The 20,427-nt window shown below is 41.5% G+C and overlaps 1 protein-coding gene across 1 annotated transcript in view; it reads right to left on the reverse strand.

Annotated features, from left to right (window-relative positions):
- Positions 1-200: 200 nt before the first annotated feature.
- ST6GALNAC5 (ST6 N-acetylgalactosaminide alpha-2,6-sialyltransferase 5) overlaps positions 201-20,427 on the reverse strand; it is a 113,501-nt gene continuing 93,274 nt past the window's right edge. The window contains exons 2-4 of the mRNA XM_005423154.2: positions 12,018-12,427; positions 7,166-7,273; positions 201-566 (exon numbers count right to left, since the gene is read on the reverse strand). Coding sequence (XP_005423211.2) covers positions 335-566; positions 7,166-7,273; positions 12,018-12,418 — 741 coding nt within the window. The 5' untranslated portion in view covers positions 12,419-12,427 and the 3' untranslated portion in view covers positions 201-334. The remainder of the gene's footprint in view (positions 567-7,165; positions 7,274-12,017; positions 12,428-20,427) is intronic.

Below are 20,427 nucleotides of genomic sequence, written 5' to 3' on the forward strand. Positions count from 1 at the left end.
GGAAAGTTTTCACTATGAAAATTCAGTGGCATCGTACTTAAAAAAGCCATAATGAGTTAACAGTCCCTTAATGACACTCAGGTTGTGTTTCACGAATCACAAACACACACAGGACGTCAGATGGCCCCAAAAGGTGACAGACTGGGTTCATACAGTTTAACAGCAAGTACTGGGGGTGTGTGCTGCTCCTCCATGCCGTTCCTGCCTGCTGCTGCGGGTGCCAGCTGCACACCCTGGGACCCTTCTCCTCAGGCTGCTGTGCTGGCCCAAAGCCCCAGAGGCTGCTGCTGCGGGAGGTGCCGTGGCTGGGTTTGTGTGTCCGTGTGTCCGTGCCTCAGGCCAGCGGGCTGGCCTCGGGCTGGGCTCCAGGGAGCTGCTGTGGCTCCCAGTCGGGCTGGAAGAAGCGGATGTCGAATGTCCGAGCCCAGTTCTCGAAGACGCGCTTCTCGGTGAGGAAGCGGTGGTGGCTGCCCTTGCGGCCCCGCTCGTGGGAAATGTACATTGTGCACTCGTCTGGGCCCAGAGGCTCGTAGTAGTGATAAGGTACTGAAAGATGATTAGGATCCCTGTGGAAAAAAGAAAATAGATGGAAGCCCAAGATGTTCTTTCTTGTTGATTGAAAAGATGCTATCTTTAATGAACTGATGGGCTCAAATCCATTTTTTCTCCCAGTTAAACTATGTAGCTGTTTTTTTCTTGCATATCTAATACATCAGAATGGGGCAAAGGTGTTTTCTTTGCTTTTTCTTTTGCTCTCCTTTAATCCTCTTCCTCTCAGCTAAATGAAGGACAGCAGTAGCTCAGAAACAAGGGAGAGTGCTGCAGGGCTGTGTTACTACTACGAAATTTGAAGTAAACTGCTTAAAAGAGATTTAAATCTAGATTGTGATTTGTTAAAGGTCTCACAGAGGTATTTCCTGAACTGGGAAGAAAGAGAAGATGACAGACGGAGGTGGTTATCTGTGTCACGTCAGCTCAGCTGAGCGTTCCCAGCATGCTGCGCGAGGTTCTGAGAGCACAGCTTCAGTGAGCGTCTGCACGCCAGGTCAGTGCTACAGGCTGCTGGTGCTGGCATTTTAATCAAACATCTGATGCACGAATGAGTTCTTTATTTTACAACAGCAGCTTTCATGTATCTAAGCTAAAAATTAAACCAGTTCACACATAGTATCCATCTGACCTTGTGAACCCATTCACATTTCCCAGTGGGAGATGAGTGACTCGTGGTGACACACTGGATATGCCAAACACCAATTAGATACTTAGGATAAAGTTCATTTTAGCAGTTCTGACCTCAGTGTTTCCATGTAACATTCTGTAAATGGCACATCTGCATTATAATAAGCCAGAGCAATTCATTCTCCTTTTGTTGTAATCTCTACCTGTACCCATGATGGCTTTTTACTTAGGGCACAGGCATTTTGCACTGACAGGAACTCACTCTCTCTGTGTCATAAATACTAAGAGAGCAAGCTGTCCCAGACAGAATTACCCAATTGTATTCCTCTCTCCCTGATTGCTACCAGCTGTTTTGCTGGGGCAGAAAATTTTCCAATATCAGCATTTAGTGAAGCCTTGGAGCTGCTCTGTGTTATAGTCTGAGCTGAACAGGACCCCAGCACAGAGCAAGAAATCTGATACAGACTCAGGGCTGTCAGCTCTAATATACAGTTGATTATTTTCATTTTGAAGAGCTAATATTTAAGGTCACTTTCAATTGAATGCATCCACAATCTGTCAGTAGTCTGTGCTGGTCATTATTTTTACTGTGTAATTCTGTCACCTACGCAATTTTCTAATTTTTCTTATTTTGCCATTATCCATATTGTATATGCAGAGTAATGTATGATATTGCTGCTGCTTTCCATTTGTGCCTCAGATTAACGTTTTAATTCGATCAGTCTGCCTTCCTTGTAACACAACATGGTGATCAATCTTACAAGACCAGAACAACAATAAAATTACATTTCTAGAATAAGATGGATTCTAAACTTATTAAATATATTCTCACTGGAATACATAAGAGTGAAACAAAATCCTTCATCACCTCACCTACAGAAAATGTATTTGTAATCTAAAGCTGCCCTTCATGTAGAAATTTATTATTTCTAAACTACAACTATTAGAACTCAATCTTAAATTAATTTTTCACTTTTTTGATACATTGGACCTCTTATTGTTGCTTAAATGAATAATTTGTATGGTTACTATAAATCTAATAGGATACATTGTCATGTGATGTGTTTTTGTTAAGAACTACTAAACAAATAGGCCTCTGCCTCTCATTCAGACTGCTCCTCCTTCTTGCACTAAAGCTGGATTTTATTCTTAGGTCCTCAACCTGAATTGCTTGGTATAAATTTACTGCTTTAAAGTCAGGATTAGTAAAGTTGACATCATATGTCCAACAGACTTGGGAAAAATGCAGCCCCAGTTAACGGGCAAAGTGACCTCTCATGCTGCAGGTCCCTCCAGGCAAGGTGGTTTTGAAGCCAGGGATTCCACATTGCACACCAGTGTGTCCTAAGTGGATGTCCTTAGCTCCTGGCAGGCTGTACCAGGTCACTGCATCCTGTGCACCATGCCACCAGGAACAACCTGGCGCACAGGGCCGGGCAGGTGAGTGAGGCAGGAGCTCAGTGCAGGCAGCCTGTGGGGCTCAGGCCTTGTGTGCAGCTCTGCTGGCTGAGCTGGGGCTGAGATCAGGGCAGGAATGGGGGCTGCTGGCTACAGACCTCTCTAGGACTATTCTGCAGCTGACTGAGGTTTTAAAGCTGAATTCCAAAAGCTGTCTTTTAGATTTGGAACTCTGAGGGGAATTTACATAATAGAGGACCTTCTCATTTTATGGGAGTTCTGGATTCCCCCAGATTGCATGCTGGTAAGCTTTGGATTTGAATTCTGGCTTGAGTACACCATAACCCAAATTAACTGTGCCGTGTTATCTTCTAACTCTGCAATTAGCTTGTGTCATCAGCAAATGAAATGCATGAGTAATTTCTATAAGGAAATTGCTTGCCACCTCATTTATTAACATTAAAACAGATGCTGTTTTATCACTGACTGATACTGGACATTAATCAGTATTTTGTCAGACTCTGCATGCATATTAATAGCACAGCTGGGAGGAATCTCTGGAAGTTCCTCTCTAAGATATCCTGTGCTTCCTGCCAGCACAGCACCCGTGGAAGTGCCTGTACCCCTCTCAGTCAGCTACTGTTTGCCACTTGAGTGCACATTTTCCCACAGATGCTATCCACCTACAGCAAAAGCTGGAGGTACAACACAAAAGAAAAAAGGAAGGGAAACCAGGCCACCCCATACCACATTCTGGTCAGCCTCTTTCCTTAGAAATGAAGAGCCATACTAAATCAACCCTCTAAAACTATAGGTACTGACACACTTAGTAAAATAATTCATATTTTGATGTGTGAGTAAAGTGTCATTTATATGTTGAGTGATGAGCAAGGTGGTGTGCCAGGACCATGAAGATTTCTAGATAATCTTTTGCCTTCTATTCCCAGGATCTCCTTTCCCTGACCTCCATAATTAGTCCTGTCTTCCAAACCATGTATGCATTTTGTTATTAAGCTAATGAGATGAGACATATGGACCAAAGAGCAGGAGTAGCTCACATACAGCTTACAGCTTCTCATAAGCTCCAGGAAATGTAACCAGCAACAACTGCTGCTTTGCATTTGATTTAAAAGAACTGAAAGTGGAGAGAGAGAGAGAGGTAAGAAAACACTAAAGTATTTCAAATACCAATTTTCAGGTGAATTATCGTGAAAAATGACCTGGCAGTCAAATGAGGATTCTTACAGGAAAATTATCTGGTTCAATAACTGGAACGAAAATTATTCATATTAGTTAAAATAAGGCTCAGAATTAAGTTTTAAGTTTCTGGGAGTTCCATAAGGCCCATGAAGAGGAGAAGAGTTAAAGAGGGTTCATCTCACTAACCTCCTGAGTTTTCCTTATGTACAGGAGTACCCTGAGACCTGCAGGGAACCAGCCTTTCTGTCCCTGCTGTCCATAATGCCACAGACGGGGCTGGAATTCTTACAAACTCACTAAGGCTTGTTTTGTCCTTCCCAGCCCAGCTGCTGAGCACCCACAAAGGGAAGCAGCAGCCCTGCAGTGCCTTCAGGAACTGTTGTGGTATCTGGGCACCACTTGCAGGCTGCTGCTGAAGGGAGGCAAGAGGAGAATCCAGCATGTCCCAGTTGAGGAGTGAGTGCTGTGCATGCAGGGCTGCCAAAGGGAGTTCTGAGAGGGAAGTGCTTCCCATCTGGAAAGGCTTGGACTGGATCCCTGGGCACTGGAAAAAATACAGCAAGATGGCTTGTCTGTCTTGGGACAAAAGAGTGAGGGGTGTGCAAACTGCAACATTCAGAAATGTTTGCAATGTGCATGGAAGCACAAGCTTTCATCTTATTACAGAATGCACAAGACAGCATGAGAGCAATATCAAGCCATCAACCCTTACTACAGCATAAATCTGTAGCAAGCAAAGGGGCTTGAAATAACTTATAGCTGTGCTGTAAAGTACTAGAAATTTATAATAATTAGGATACCAAGTCCAGTTCGGCTATGAAACTCAGTGTCCAGTGAAAGTAAATAGAAATGAATCTAAAACACCTTGTTGCAAGTAATAGGGACAAATCTTTTAGTCTCTGCTCCAGACTCCTTCACTAACTATTTTTCCTGCATGCGTGCAAAGCAATTTGGTTAATGATCTTAAGCTAATAATTTGTAGCAGAATCAACAGCATGAGATTCTTGGTACCTTTGAGGTGTCCTTCACGTTACAAATGTGACACTAATTTAGTTCCATGACAGTGATCACCACACTCATTACTTATTCCACAAATTAATACTTAAAAATGAATGGGTATCTATCTGCTGAAGTTATAAATTTGGTGATACTAATTCTGAACAGAAATAAGATTTCTTGGTGGTTTTTTTCAATCTTAATGATTAGTTGCACAGCAAGTAGGATACCCACACACACACATTTCAGTTGTTTTGTTGGGACTTTTTGTTTTGATTTTTTTTATTTTAATAGTAGATTCTTATTCTGCCTGACTGAAAACCAGGAAATATGGCTTACAATTACAGAATATTTCTTTCTGCTATTCTGTTCTGTTGTCTTATATCTTTGAAAGAAAGCACTGGTTTAACTTCTCAATGAGTGGGTGAAGAGCCAGCTAAGAAAGTTAACTATATTTATGGCAAGAAACTCCTTTCACAGATCTTCATGGACAGCTTCTTCCAGGCATGGCAACTAGAGTTTTCCCCTTCATCCCCTGGGGGATCAAGCTGAAGTAGACATTTCATATTACTTTGATTAAGAAATGACCTTTTCCCTTTTTACAACCAGGTGTGTGTACCTTTACGTTAAGAGTTTTTTATGCAGGCTGTAAGAACAATTACATCTTTCACTGACAGGACTGCTCTACAGCCTTTCTTGTGTTATAATTTAAGTCCACTTGATTTCAGTGTATTGATTCTATGAAAGCTTTTCATATGCTCTCAGTGACATTTTTAGTTTCTCTCAAAACAGTTTGTTTGGGTTTAGCTGGCTTTTACAAATATGTATCTAAACTATTCTGACTTTGTCTGAAAAGTCAGGATTACATATTATTTTGCAGTAAAATGCTGTCTTCTGTATTTTTAGATAATCAGTTTAAGAATTATTTCCATGTGCCATGGGAATACAGCCACTTCTGGAGTAAGACAGAAAGCCACTTACAGAAACTGAAGTAGTATGTGTTGGCCAACTGAGATGACAGAGGAACGAGATGCTGTGCTGGGGAAGGTAGTTGTTGTCTGGCATATCTGATCTAGTTTGCAATTTTCCTTGGAGAATTCATGATGAAGTCTGGCAGTACATCACAGCATTTATCATCAGTATTTTGTTATAATTTGTAGAAATTCTCACAAAGTGGAGTTTAGTGTTGACATTTTATGTTGTGATTTCTTCAGGGATTTCTACAACGTGCCCAAGACAAATGCAGATTCCTGAACAATCCTTGTAAGTGCTCAGAGGAAAGTCAAAGCAGTCCCATTCTTGGAGACTGACCCAGCACTGCAGCCTTGCCCTCCCTGCCCCTGAAAGGCATCTGGAATTACCCAATGAACCAGACTTGAGACAGATCATGACATTTGCAATGGAAAATTGAAGCAAGTACTTCTTGGTGAGAGGGGTTTGTGAGCAGGTGATGAAATGCTGCACTGAGGCCTCGTTCCAGACTGGCTCCAGCTCTTCCTGGGTTACCCAGCAGGACAAATGGGATCAGCACCAGCTGTGGGCAGGAACCACTCAGTGCTGGGCTACTGCTGGGTGGGCAGGTGAGACATGTCAGCATCAAGATTGCTGATGTAACGCAAATTTGTCTGTGTTCATACTGGTATCTTGTGGCTAATGTAATTTTGGTCTAGCACTGGAAGTTCTGAAGCCTCTCCCTGTGTCACTGATCCACAGTGGGAAAAGCTTAACCACGAGCTGCAGTCTGGGTCCTGAGCATGGCTGGAGGCAGAAGGGAGCTGGAAAAGGGCACAGGCTGTTTTTTGTACAGCAGCTTCCAGTGGCACAGTTGTGCTGCCTCTGCCTCCTGTGCCCTGCCCCTGCCACGCCCAAAACAGGATCACAGGACTGATTCTCTGGGGCCAAATTCACGGGACAGGTTTCCTGGGCACCATTTAGGAAGCTGCAGGAATGGCATTCATGTGACAGAGGTACAATAATGTTAATTTGAGTTGCACAGAAAGTTCAATTTAGAAACTAGTCACTGAGAAAACACTGTTCCTCTATTAATTTGGGGGGAACTCGAAAAACAAATTAAAAGTAATGTTTTCCCGTACTTCTTTCTTCAGATTAATTTCATGCCAATTATTGCATTACTTTTAGCTGATAAATATTCAGAGACTAAAAGAAAGCAACAAGATGGATTAATTCTCCCACAGTACAAACAAATTTTTAAAATATTTTATATAACATAATTAAATGCTGTTTGTTGTTTTCAGAATGAGATCATGGGACATCTCATTAATTGCTTTAAGAGGACTGAAGACTTGTTTCAGAGGAAAAAGATTAAAAGATTCAGATATTTATCTGTAACATTAACTTTGTTGGCTAATAATGGTTCTAAAATAAATCCTACCTGCAGAAATCCGGTGGCACCATGCCATAAACATTTATCCTGTCACAGAGCTCTAATGCGATAGTCATTGTGAACCAGCCCGTGCTAAGCCAAGTGTTGGATATCTTCCTGAAAGCAAAAACATAATTAAGTTCTAAGCTGGCAAATAATTCTCGAGATTTATTTATTTATTTATTTATTCATTCATTCATTCTGAAGCCATTTCTCGGCATTTTCTTCATTCTTGTAAAAGGCTTTGAAAACTGGGCAACCAAGACTCCTTTGCTCATCCATCTTTTAATGATTTTTCTGGTGCCTCCTGTCAGTGGAGTAATCTGGGCAGGAACTTTCCTTGCTGTAAATAATTTTAGGCACAGCAACATTAATATTTAGCTGATCTTTTGACTTGGTTTCTAGAAGCTCCCAGCCTGGGAACTCTTCATCCTAGGAACCACCCCAGATGCCATCCCTGCCCGAGGGGAGCCTGACAATGGGAATGACAGCGCTGGCAGGGAGCCCTTAAGGCAGCACCTCTCCTGCCTTCACTGCAGGCTGGGACATGGCTTTAAAAGAAGCTCAACTGATCCCAGTATTAATTAGGCAAAGTAGGAGACACCAGCCTGTAACTACTCACTGATGTAAGGGATTTAAAAGTTGTGTTTAAATTTTGCTGTATCACAGGTTCTTATCTGCAAAGGTTCACTCAAAGGTGTCCTTTCAAATGCTATTAAAGAATAAGACAGGAATTCTCGCTAATGGCTCCTCACCCAGCTAGGAAAGTCCCACAGGAAGAAGTTGAGGCTTGTGTTATCTGCAGCCTAAAGAGTCCTCAGATCCCTGCTGACAGCCTGTCACAGTGACAGGCTCTCCCTTCATCTCCTACTAAAGCTGAGGCACCAGGGGAGCAAGTGCAGGCTCTGGGAAGGCCTGGGCACTCTACCTGAATATATTAATGTAGGACCTACATTAATCCCATTCCCCCACACCTGTATCTGTCAGATACCTGTGAAACTTGGTCACAGCCCCCCAAAAAAGCACAGCAGAAAACATGAGGTTCTCTTCAGAGAAGTCACCAGGGAATCCCAGGACCTGGCCCAAGTTCCAAGGCCATGTTTTACAGTTTACCCAGTGATAGCAGGATGTGGAACACTCTTGGAAGCAGGGACCTGAGGCCACGAAAGCCACTGCAAGCAAGTGCCAACAATCACTAACATCTAATTCAGCTGACAGGAGCCACCACACAGCTTCCAAGCAAATGCTAAACAAGCTGGTTCCAAGTAGGTCACCTACAGGGCAGTAGGAGGAGATGTTTTGAGCACTGTCAGATTGAGGAATGCCTTGTACCAAGGTTTCCCATTTCCTCAGGGAATCAGACTACTACAAGGGGAAAAAAAAAAAGCGGTGGTGTGTGTGCCAGCTGCTTAAAAGACACTTCCAAACATAAGGGAATTCTTTGACTAAATATGCCTGGAGGATGCTGAGGAGCCCAGGTAATTTGTCCTGTCCTTAGTGGATCACCTGGTAACTTTTAAACTCCCAAAACACACGTTTTTACTGCTCCTGACACACAGACTTTCAAGCTAAGCTAGCATTTGGAGAATGACACGTTATAAGCATCTCATTATTTCTAATTATGGGGCCTTAGTTATTTTCTGACTGTGCACTGAAGCTTGGAGGGGGTGGTGCAGTTTGTCACAATGTCAGAGCTGGGTCATAAGCTCAGTGGAGGCCTTCAGGCACAGCAAAAATATAAAACAGTGAGAATTTTTGGCTCAAAATTATTAGGAAAAAGAATGGTAGGGAAAAGCCTAAAATTTTGCTTCTCTGCCACCTGAGAGTTTCTGAGCTCTGAATCACTAGATAATTCAGGAATATGTTCAGGCTAAGAGTGCTTTGGAGCTTGCACAAGTCCACTGTTCCAGGTGCCCAACACTTACATTCCAAAACCAAGGGAGCAATTGCAGCCAGACACGACCAAAGCTTTGCACAGGGCAGGACACCCAGCTAGGCTCTCTGCTTTATTTTCTAGGTTAGCTTTCTTTCTGCTTACACACACTTAGGCTGTCATTTAGTGTTCTCCAAAAACAGGAAAACAACTGAATATAACTAAACTGGCTTAGAAGCTGAAAATTCAAATAAAGATTCAAAAATTCCTTCAAGTACCACTCTGCCCTCTTTAAATACCATGTCTGTAGGACAGCAACACAGAAACAGGGTTACAGTGTCTTGCATTTCCTAAAAGATCTGAGCAAGAGTCCAACAAAAGAATACTATTTTTATAACTAATCAGCAGTAATGAGAGAATATGAAGAACTGTCATGTGCTTATTAGGGGAAATTATCAGATATTCTTTTATATGATGAACTAAAACACTGTGCTGATAATTCTGTAGTGCACACTAAATTACAATTAAAGGCCTTTCTGCTCCACCAGAATCTCATTTATAATCTCTTTGGAAATACTCTTCCTGCAGTTATTTAATTTATGCTGCTTTTATCTAATTACTATAATATTGGTTCTGAATCGTATTTTCTTAATGTACCCTTATTCAATTATAAAGTTATTTTCAAGTACAGTTACTTTATAATGCCAAATATATTGCTCTGCAGCCTTTGTCTTTCACCATGCTATTTAACTGGCAACGTTTTCTGAAGGTTTTTCTTAATTTCAAAATAATTTTTTCCAAAAAGCACAATCATCCAATTACCTTTCTTCTCATCATTTTCAAGATGGAAATTAATAGTCTGATTCTTGCAACCTTGCAGTCATGCTTCTCTCTCCCTCCTTTATTTTTTTGTAGGCACTAATGTCAAGAGCTCAGCAGAAATCCCATGGGGAACAGCAGCATTCTGGGCTATACAATGTTCTGCTCCTGCCCCCACAGGTACCTGAAGTTTTTCCCTTACAAATTATTTCCTATCCATGTTTCTTTTCATTTTCCCTTTCTTCTGTGCAGCTTATTCATTTATTTTCATCTCCTGTTTTAATCTTCTTAGCCCTTCAAGTATGCTGTCTGTGCCCTCTAAAGGAGTGGTTCATTCAGAGCAGAGCCTGCAGTTTATTAGAATCAACAGGGCCTGTTCCTCAGGCTGACTTTTGTTGGCATCTGAGTGCCCTTGATTCACTCTGAGAGTTCCGGGTGCCCATGACTGAGTTCACTCTAAACTTGTTACAATGTCATTAATGGCTCAAATGCCTTGAGAATATTTCAGGACGTGAGCCTGGTGCCTGTGCAGAAAAAGAAATGCTTTCATCACATTCACTACAGGCCTCTGGCTCTGGATGGGTGATGCAGAACCAGAAAGAGCAGCTTGCCTGAAATTGCACAGCATGTGTCAAAAAAAGAACAGGATCCTGGCAGTGTCAGGGAAGGAAGGGGACCCTGGCTCCCCATGGCAGAACAGAAGTTCTGAGAGTGAAGCAGGAAGGGAAGCTGTTCCTCAGAACTGGGAACAGCATGTGATCACCAAAAGCATAGTCCATAGGAAAGGAGGTGGCAGTGCGCATTCCTTGTGTCCAGGGCCTCCCCCTGGGGCTCATGGTGGCCAGGTTACAGTGCAGTTACAGCTTTGTTGACTTTCATGCCTTTGTAAATACTGAGCACACAGATAACCCTCTGCACATTTCTTGAAGGGCTCAAATGCTTAATTCACCTCTCACTTTGCTTTCCTCTGGAAAAGACAAACACATCACAACTGGCAGGCTATCTCCCCTTGTTATCCTTCCTTCTTGTTCTGGCAGAGACCTAAATACACCAGTTGGAAGATGAAGAGAAGAACCTTTAATGTTACAAAACTGACCAAGTTACTCTGTGCTCTGGTTTGAGCCCGAGTCAGCCACAAACTCAGATCACTATAACTGAACAGAGTTCTGCGAGCAAACCATGTGGGGTGTGATAAAGGCAGCAAATGCCAAGCAAACATTGCCTTCAGCTAAGAGGGTACAACAGTTTCCTCTAACACTGGTTCTGCCTTTCTCATGTAGCCCAGAAAATGAGATCTGTGCTCGAGTCCATGACAGGATCGATCCCTGTTCAAGCTTTGGTGTGAGTGTTTTGCATTTGTAAGGTAGAACATCTGACTGTGAGTTACTGCACAATAAACCTACCTCTTCATTTGTATCTAAGTGGGGACCCTGTGCCATTTTTTACAGCAGCATATTTAATAAGTAAAAAACCAGAACTTCATTAAAAATAAATGTCTTTCGTTCTGGGAAGTCTTTAGTTTGAATGCCCATTTTCAATATTATATGTGAAAATACTCAAGTACTGCAGTGGGTCACTTACTACAAATTTGATTTGAAGATCAGCCTACAAGTCTCATAAGCAGTCTCATAAAGATGTAACTATCATAATAACTTTCCATTTTCCAGTTGCAAATGTAAGATGAACTGTTCTGAAGCACCTAATGTATGACTAATGTTTATTTGTTTTACAAGAAGCTTTACAGCTGCAATGTTCCAAAAATGCTTAAATTCAATAAACAGCTATTATAATTCACTGAATGGTGGCATTTCCTCTATAAGAAAACATAACCTATCCATTCTAATTTTTCAGAGTCAGTGAAAAAAACTTTAATGTATATTACCCCAAAGTGAGATGTAAACAGTTCCTGCCTCCTTGACTCCATAAACATTACATGCAGACTCTGGTATTCTAGGCTGATGAGGCAGTGCATACAAATCATTTTGATGCGTATTTTTTACTTATGTTATCAGTGATGTTATTTGGCATGTCATGCCACATTACAACTCACGAGGCAGAGGATTTAATGGGCAGGATTGTCCCTCTGAGCAGATCTGAAATTGGTATATATAAACTGCATTATTTTACTACTCTGTGACATCCCCTAGATGTACCCATGTAAGTTCTCACCTGTCTTTTCCAGTCTCCCGTTTAAAAAGGTCATCAAACTGAAGCATCTTGTGGCGAGAAATCATATACACTTTTAACTGAGGCAGTATCTGGTTCATCAGCTGCAGGTTATTGTACACCAAGCCTTTGCCATCCCTCCTCATGTAGCTGCTCGGGCCCCAGAAGATGAACACAGCCCCGTGGCTCATGTTTAAGAGTTCGTTGCGGTTGCGGAGGATCCTCTGGATGCTGGAGTGCGCGATGACTCGCAGGCTGGTTTTGTTGCCCACGTCGTTGCCGTAGCCGCGCGTGGGCGCGTCGTTCATGCGGATCACGCACTCGCTCTCGTCGATCCTGCGGCCCTGCCGGCTCCCAGGGAGCTGCCCGGAGCTGGTGACCAGCGCGCAGCTCCTGCAGTGCATCTTCAGCGGCTGCAAAGACACACAGTCAGCTGCAGACATCTTCCCTGTCCCTACACAGCTGTGCTTTACACGTTCATGCCGTATTTCACAGCAAAAACCTCAGAGCAATGTGCAGAAATCTCTCCCTGCAGTCTGCCCCAAGTAGCTGGGGACCCGTTACCTGTCCGTGTTTGGGGGGAATACGGGGTAGATGTACAGCCCTTAGAGTTCCTCTGTGGAGCTAAGCCCATTGTGTAAATCCTCCTTTCCACTGCTGCTTCATAAACACAAGTAACAACAGCCTCTCTACTCTTCCCAACTGCTTAGGATTGTACTTCATACACTTGCTATAACAGCTATAATTACAGTATTTTTTTTTCAGGAAATAATAAATTCTAAGTCTTCGTAAGTTCATATATGAGTAGCTGTTCAACCCTGGGGTCAGGACATTTTGCTACAGGAAGAGATTGATACCCTGGCCCAATGCTTCCTTGCTATTTGCAAGTTGTGCCACAACAACTGTGGTGCTCTCGTACCTCCTTTATGGTTCAACAGTCAGAACTGGTCAGTAATGTCTGTGAGTATTCTACATGACAGTGAGTTAGTGCACTGAACTTTTGCTACCTTGTCAGGTCATGTTTGAAAGTTACTCAGTAAAATGGAATGGGAGGTGCCTGTTCAGTGAGTGCTGACCTAATGGAAGCAGAAGAGTAAAACGAGCTTTCATGAAAATGAAAATGCATGATAAATCATGTTCCTGAAGTATGCCACCACCACAGGTATCAATTATAGAGGAGTATGTCACGATCTACTGCTCAGCATGAGAACTAAAAGGTGCAAGGGTTAACAGTATTCCCAAAGTGCTCCTTTCTAACAAGAATGCAATAAACTGTGAGGTAAATCAAGACTGTTTGAGGGTGTGCCTTGGTACCCCTCCAGGAAATAGTATCTCGCACTTGGTGTGCATCTTAGTGTCTTTGAAAAACAACAAACAATGACAACAAAGCAAACAAACAACAATGCCCACCCACGCCCTGAAAAAAAACCCAAACCAGCCTAACAAAAAACAAAGACATCAGATAAACCCCTGGCACAGAGACTGAACTGCAGTTGCTTGATCATTCTGATCTACTCATATACAGGAATCCAATGACTACATCAGTCTGCAGTGAGGCACAGCTTAAAACTCTAAAGCTGAAAAGGATGTATGATGTAGGTTTGACACAATCTCAGGCCCCTGTTTGAAAATGCTTTGGCCCTGAGTACTTGATGAGAGTGTTTTACTGTAATAACTCAGTTTTTATTTTCAAGGTATTAAGTGGTTACAGTTACAATCTGAGATTCTTTTTTTCTGTGAGACTAGCTCATGAACGCTTAATGCTTTTTAATTAAAGCAAAAATAAGAAAAAGTATACAATCTGCACAGTGATTCTACCAGTAAGCCTTGTATTTCCATCTCCCCCAATAAACAAAGTCCCTTTCACATCTGTGGACTATAATCCAGAGGTAATGGTATGGGTGAAAATGTTCATGCCTTTGTAAGCCAAGGTTCCTAATGTAGTATTTACATGCATTTTCCTTTTAAGTTTCATCTGCCACTTTGATGAATTGCCTAGTGAAAGGCTCTAAGGTGAACTAGCTGCTCCACCACCATGCTTGGGAAAGCAAGACAAGGTGCTAATGAGGTTAAAGGAAATGTAGTCAGCACCAATGTTAACTCACACATGTCTGAATATCCACATAGCAAGGCATTTTCACCTAAACAATCTCTGCTGGTTTGTGGCCTACTGAGCTACAACTTCCTTGCTTCTTTTAAAAAAGCCTGCCACAGAATCCATCAATTGTACGGAAATAAGGGAGCAGAGCTGTGGAAACTTGGGGAGGGGTCTGAGGCGACCTAATGAACACTAACATCCCCCAGAACATCTGTCCCAGATCTTGTTTGAAATATGTTCCTTCTGGGAAAAAGTCTTTAGACTGGTACAGTCAGGTATTGCCCAGCCACTTCCTGAATGATGCATGGGGGCTGAGCCCTTGTAGCTGCTCTAGGCAAGTCATTTTCAGTTGCCTCACTCAGATTCCTTCAGCTGAAGTCTACAAAACTCTCACCTAAAAATTATCAGAGGAATTCACAGGGAACAGCCACAACATTCTCACACCAGCTGTTTATAATGCTTTGACAACAGTGAGAGCAAGGAGGGGGAAAATGCCATTGGCTGTAATATCATCTCACTGGGAGGCAGCAGTGGCACCAGAAATGTCATCTACTTAAGCAATAATAATGGAAGCACAAGGCAGTTCTTTGGGATTGATGACCAGCTGGAAAAAGTTGATGGCCTGAGAATAACCAGGGGCCATTAAGCCAGAAGAACATTAACTCCACAGAAAACGCTGTTACAGTAATTATTACAGTGATATTTTGGGAAAAAAAAAGGCAAAGTGAAAAGAAAGCAAACCCCATGAAATATGAGTTATATTTCAGGAGCCTTGCTTCAAAAGGGAGAGGGTGAGAGGTAGGCGAGTTTTATAGCATCCTGTTAATTACTCTGAAGTGTAACATATCATGCATGTAAAAGCTGCTGACATTGAACTACCCAATAATAAACGTAATAAGCAGCCACAGTTCATGTGTACCTGAACTCCATGGACAGCACCTCTGCGACAGGGCAGAGCACATGGCTACTGCTACAACACAGGTCAGGCACTTGGGCACCACACGAGCCAAGTACTGTCCAAAAAATTGCCCAAATCACCTCTCAGTTCCAGTCATCTCAAGACACACATGGAGAGAGGGAGAACAGAGGTTACAGTACAAGTTCAGTGTAGAGCCCCAGGAGATGGAGAATCAGCTGGTGCTTTTCAAGGAGAGATGGGCTATCCCAAGGGAATGAAGGCAGCAGGGGAACTCTGTCATGGGATAAACCCTGCAACAGCACCTTTGTTCCCCTGAGGAAGCACAGCTACAAGTATTCCCACAGGCCAAACTGACTCCTGGCAACTCCCACTCCCAGAGATTAGCCCAGAAGTGCTGCTGCTCTATCACAAATGCCTGATTTGGTTAATGAAACAAAAAACAAAGCCATGGTTGTTTCTGTATTTTCCAATTTGAGGCAATTTGCTCTGTTATTGACTTTAAAATCTACATTGTCCAATGATCGAAAAATGTTATTTTCAGACACTTTAATGCTCAAATGCTCAAGAAGAATAAATTGAAAAATGTTCTTCCTGATACAAAATAAGTTATTCTCAGATATAATTATTTTCTTTGTGATGAAATCAATTAAAATTTTTTGCTTATAGAAGTCTCTTGATTTTAAAGCCAAGATTTAGATAAGAAGACAACTCTCTCCAGTAAAATCACGGACACTGTAAAACACACTTTTTCTTATACTTAGTACTTAATGACCTACTTTCAAGACCCCTGGGTTCAAATCGCTCCATTGTCAATAGCGTAAAAATTTCTGTTCTATAAATAAAAGCCAGAGTATTTTATCTTGGCAATGATGACTTGGCCACAACAACAAAACCAAATCAAACCAAACAGGCAGACCCACCTCCCCACATAAACCCAAACCAAAACAACAAGAAACAACCAGCAAACAACTCAGTGCTCACTAGTGAGTTCAGCAGAAAAAGACCACCTGTCAGTTCATGAACACCTGTATTCCTCATGGATACATGTGGAAATATCAGATGACTTCAAAGTGTATTGGGAGAAAAAAGATACCATTAAAGGTTAAAGAATCTCCAAAATTGTTTTGGATGGATGATCTTTAACTAGGCACTTGAGACAAAGTGCAAAATGTTTCTCTCGCACTGCAACACCTCTATTGTCGGCCAGCTCTCTCATGCCAGAGCTGGGACTGGGGGCTACAGAGCTGCTCCTCTCTGTAGGAACCAGCCACTGAACTGCACTACTGAACCAACAGCCTCTCTGCAACAGCTCCCAAACTGACTGCACAAGTAAAAGCACTGGTACAAAGAAGACCGATGTACAGGAAAGCAAATCTGTTCCCATATTCAACTGAATTAATTCAGTTGAATTCAGTATGCTGATGGTTGAAAAAGCCCACATAAACCCTGTAAGAGCCTGTCTTACTGGTTCAGGAGAAAGCAACCTTATTCCAGAGCAGCCTTGCTTTCTCTTTTTGTTACAAAACAGGTATTTCTTTGGGAGGAGTTTCATGTTACCTCAATATTTGCATTATATGTTCCTTGCCTTGTGCACACAACTTAATCAACATTTCCTACATGATACTAATGAACCCTGAGTTCACACCATGTTCAATGCCATTTGTTACTTATGGCTTGCTCTTGATTGCAGCACCATCAGCCACCAGCAAAATCACTAAATATTTAAGGCTTTGCCAGAGATACAATATTTTGTCCTGGCAGCTTCAATTTTTTTTACTTTCTTGTAGCTTTGAGCAGCTCTTTGGTTTCTCACAAGCTGAGGGCTTGGAACCACTGCTCTACCAGGCTGGCTGCTCCTTCCCAGTGCTCCTCTCCTGAGACTTGGAGGACAATGTCCTGTCACAGCTATATCCCAAGCTCTGCAGGAGCTCCAGCCACGGCCAGCCCACTGCTGGCACGTCACAAACAGCTGAATGCTCCAGCTCTGGTGAGCCCCTGACATTCTGCACTGCCTCGACTGTAAAGCTGCTCATGCCATTATGTCATCCCCCATGACAAGCTACATGTATTGTTTTTATCAGTGTGCCTCCTTCTTTAGTATTTTCCCTATAAGACTGCAAACTCTAAGGCCAAATCTCTTTTTCTTTGAGAGATTCCCAACAACCGCCTTAAAGTAGAATAGAAACCCTGAGGCTTCACATTTGCCAAGTAACTTGTGTTCTGTAAGCCAATGCAGCAAGCTGTGGGGCTCAAGCTGTCTCATTACTGAAGCACAGCTGTGCACTTCAGAAGTGATTTCCACAATGCAAGGACCCTGGGAGACATGATCCTGTGAAAATAATGCAGGTTCCCTGATTATTTTTGGTTTGTAATATCTTGATGGAACAGTACTTTCATAATACTACGAAAGGAATAAAAAATTAAAAAGCAGACAAACAATAAACAAAAAACCAAAATAAAACAAACTAAAAAAACAAGCAAACAAAAAAACCCAACAAAATAAACCCAACCACATACAAGCTGAAAGAGTTTGCTATTTTTCAAGTCCCATCTATGAAATGATGCTATCAAGGCAGTCTTCTCTGAACAGTAGAAGTCACTCAGATGCATATTGGAATATTGTAGGTAACACTTCTGTTTATAAAAAGCTGGAGTAAAAAACCCAAATTTAAACACCAAAAGCATGAGAAGAGTTTTCAAGTTCAACTTGCTGAGGTAAATGCCCTTTTAAAGTCTCTGTGTTTTGATTTTGTGGTGCCAAGTTTGAATCTAAAAGATTATTTTGCTTTGACTATGACATTTTCACATGTGTATTCATAGAGGGAGTGCACCTTGATTTCTACACTCTGCATGCCAGCTCAGACTAACCCCTCAAGTTTCATAAATTTTGATTCTTTAGCCATTATGATAGATAAGAGCATCTTATGTGGGTACAGAATGATGTCAAAGAGGGGAAAAATCCTCTGAGCAAATACATTTATAATTATTGCTGAAGTACACTTTTGCAACATTAGAGAATTTACCATGAAAACAAACTGCATTATCCACTGAACTAAAAGCACTGACTGCCTTCAAAACTATATCCCAGTGACTGATATCACACAAATAAACAGAAAGGGTTAGGAGATACCTCTTGCCCAACATTGCTAATCATTATGCAAATCCGAATAACAAGCATTTGCAGTGCAACTTTGCAATTCAAAAAAGGTCTGGCAAGTCTGCTCATAGAGATAAATGCATGTCTGTATAAAAAGATAAAAGATAAAACAATTGAATTTCTTATTACTTCTCTTTGTTTCTTGGGCTGTGGAGCTTGAATATGCAAATATTGTGGAAACATTAGCATTGTCATTTCCCATTGACTCCTCTGAGATAGTTATATAACTGGACTCTGCCTTCAGATACTGGATAAGACACTGAAATAGCCAAACTCTAGCACATGCACTCCTCACACTAGGGATCACAGCACCTTATGTTGTATTCTGCCAGGGAATTGATAATTCTTTTTTTTCCATGATACCCTACTAAGGGGCATCTGCAAAACCTGTAGGAAAAATATAATAATCCTATTTTGAAACGGTCCTTAAATCTAATTAAATTTCAGAACATGCAGCTATATTATGAAGAGGGAAAAAACCCAACAAATGCACTCCACAAAGCTTTCAGTGGAGCAATTTCCTTAGAAAAAGTCCCGTTAAGCCCATTAGTCAATGAAGAGTCTTCTGCTTGTGTGAAGTGTTTTCCGGCACATTAACTCCTTTTCAGGGACTGCCTGCTAGTCAAAGCTTCCATTAGAGTAATTAAAATATGGCTTCTCTCACTGGAAAGAAAAGGCATGAGTTTGGTTACAGGACATTGACCACCTACAGGAACTGAGCCCTTTCTAGTTACATGAAATCCACGAGCAGGAGCAGCAGCACAGATGAACAACGGGGTTACTTTTGGTATATGGGGCACATTTCTCTTCTTATTTTAGAAGCATGATTACCAGGTGCTGATGTTTTCCCCTAAGCCACCTGAAGTGAATATCAGGTGCAACCTTGCAAATTGTCAGCACATATAAAGCTAAGATTTAGAGAGTAGTTTCCATCCTGAAACCTATAAATGTGTCCCATGAGGAAGATTAGTATCAATCATAGGCTTATTGGAGAGGGAGATAGGATACAATGATAACCTGAAGCTATCAACTAGAGTAATGGTCTCAGAAGAAAAAGCAATCGGAGAAAGAAAAGAATATCCTCAGTGAAAGGCAGAACTGGAAAATCAGGCAAGAATGTATCATGTTGATGAACATGAACTGTTATACAAGAGAGAGTATCATATGAACAATACACAGGCTCTAAAGAAATGGTTATTGCCTAATGTTTATCTTAAAAGGAGTGCAAATAGACATCCATATTACATCAAACTGCTTTACTTTTGTTCTGCAGCTAAAGTACTTGCACTGTAATGAAACAGAGCCACAGGCATGGTGTCTTAACTATGCAAATTGTTATCACTGAAGTGTCAGAAAAACAGAAATTATAACGATCTTTGGGAAAAATATTGGACAGTTTGGATTTTTGCTTCAGAATGTTTTCACATCAACTTCTCTGCTTTGCTTTGGTATGTTTTGGCAGTTCTTTCCAGTTTAAATACTTCATGTGAGTATACCCTCATATGCTCTCTCTGCACCTGTCATGGCTATGATGCAGAATATTTTTTGAGCTTCAAGCTTCACAGGGTCCCTTTTTTAATCTAACCCAGCTTTAAAGCCAAGCATCACTGATCTTTAAAGTTTGTGCCTAAGTTTTCAAATTCAAGCACTTTTCTCTTTCTGTGGCACTATCTGTTTCATCCAAATGCATCTCAACTCTCACTACAAGTATTATCTCTACAAGGCAATAATGTGATGGGCATTGCAAGGACAAAGCAAGCCTTTCCAATGGTATCCAGTTTTAACAGAACTCAGCACAGCATGCAGAGTCCCTAGAACAGGCCAATGAAATACAAGACCAAATCTCTTATTAGAAAGTCACTGCCCCCACAGAGAATTTTTCTAAAATGTATTTTGTCTTGTATTTCTCTACCTGGTTGAAGTAGAGTGAAATAAAAAATAATGCTCCTTATTCTTTTGAAAGGGCTTTGTTCAAAAATTTTATTCAAATGTCTTTCCTTCAAAATCTGTCAAAAATGTTCAGCCTCGTGGTCTTTTCATTCTCATGTGGTAGCTCCATGTAATCTTCATCAGCTTGTTTTATGTAAACCAGGCTGCTCTATATCCTCTTACTTCTGTCCCTCTGACTTAACAGCACACCAGAAACTAGGAAACAGAATTAAAGAAAGCAGATTTATAGCTCTTCCCCCCACAGAAGATACTGAATCTGAATTTAAAATGTTCTTCTGAGGATGTATCA

The sequence above is a fragment of the Geospiza fortis genome, unplaced genomic scaffold, assembly GCF_000277835.1.
Source record: "Geospiza fortis unplaced genomic scaffold, GeoFor_1.0 scaffold333, whole genome shotgun sequence".
NCBI lineage: Eukaryota > Metazoa > Chordata > Aves > Passeriformes > Thraupidae > Geospiza > Geospiza fortis.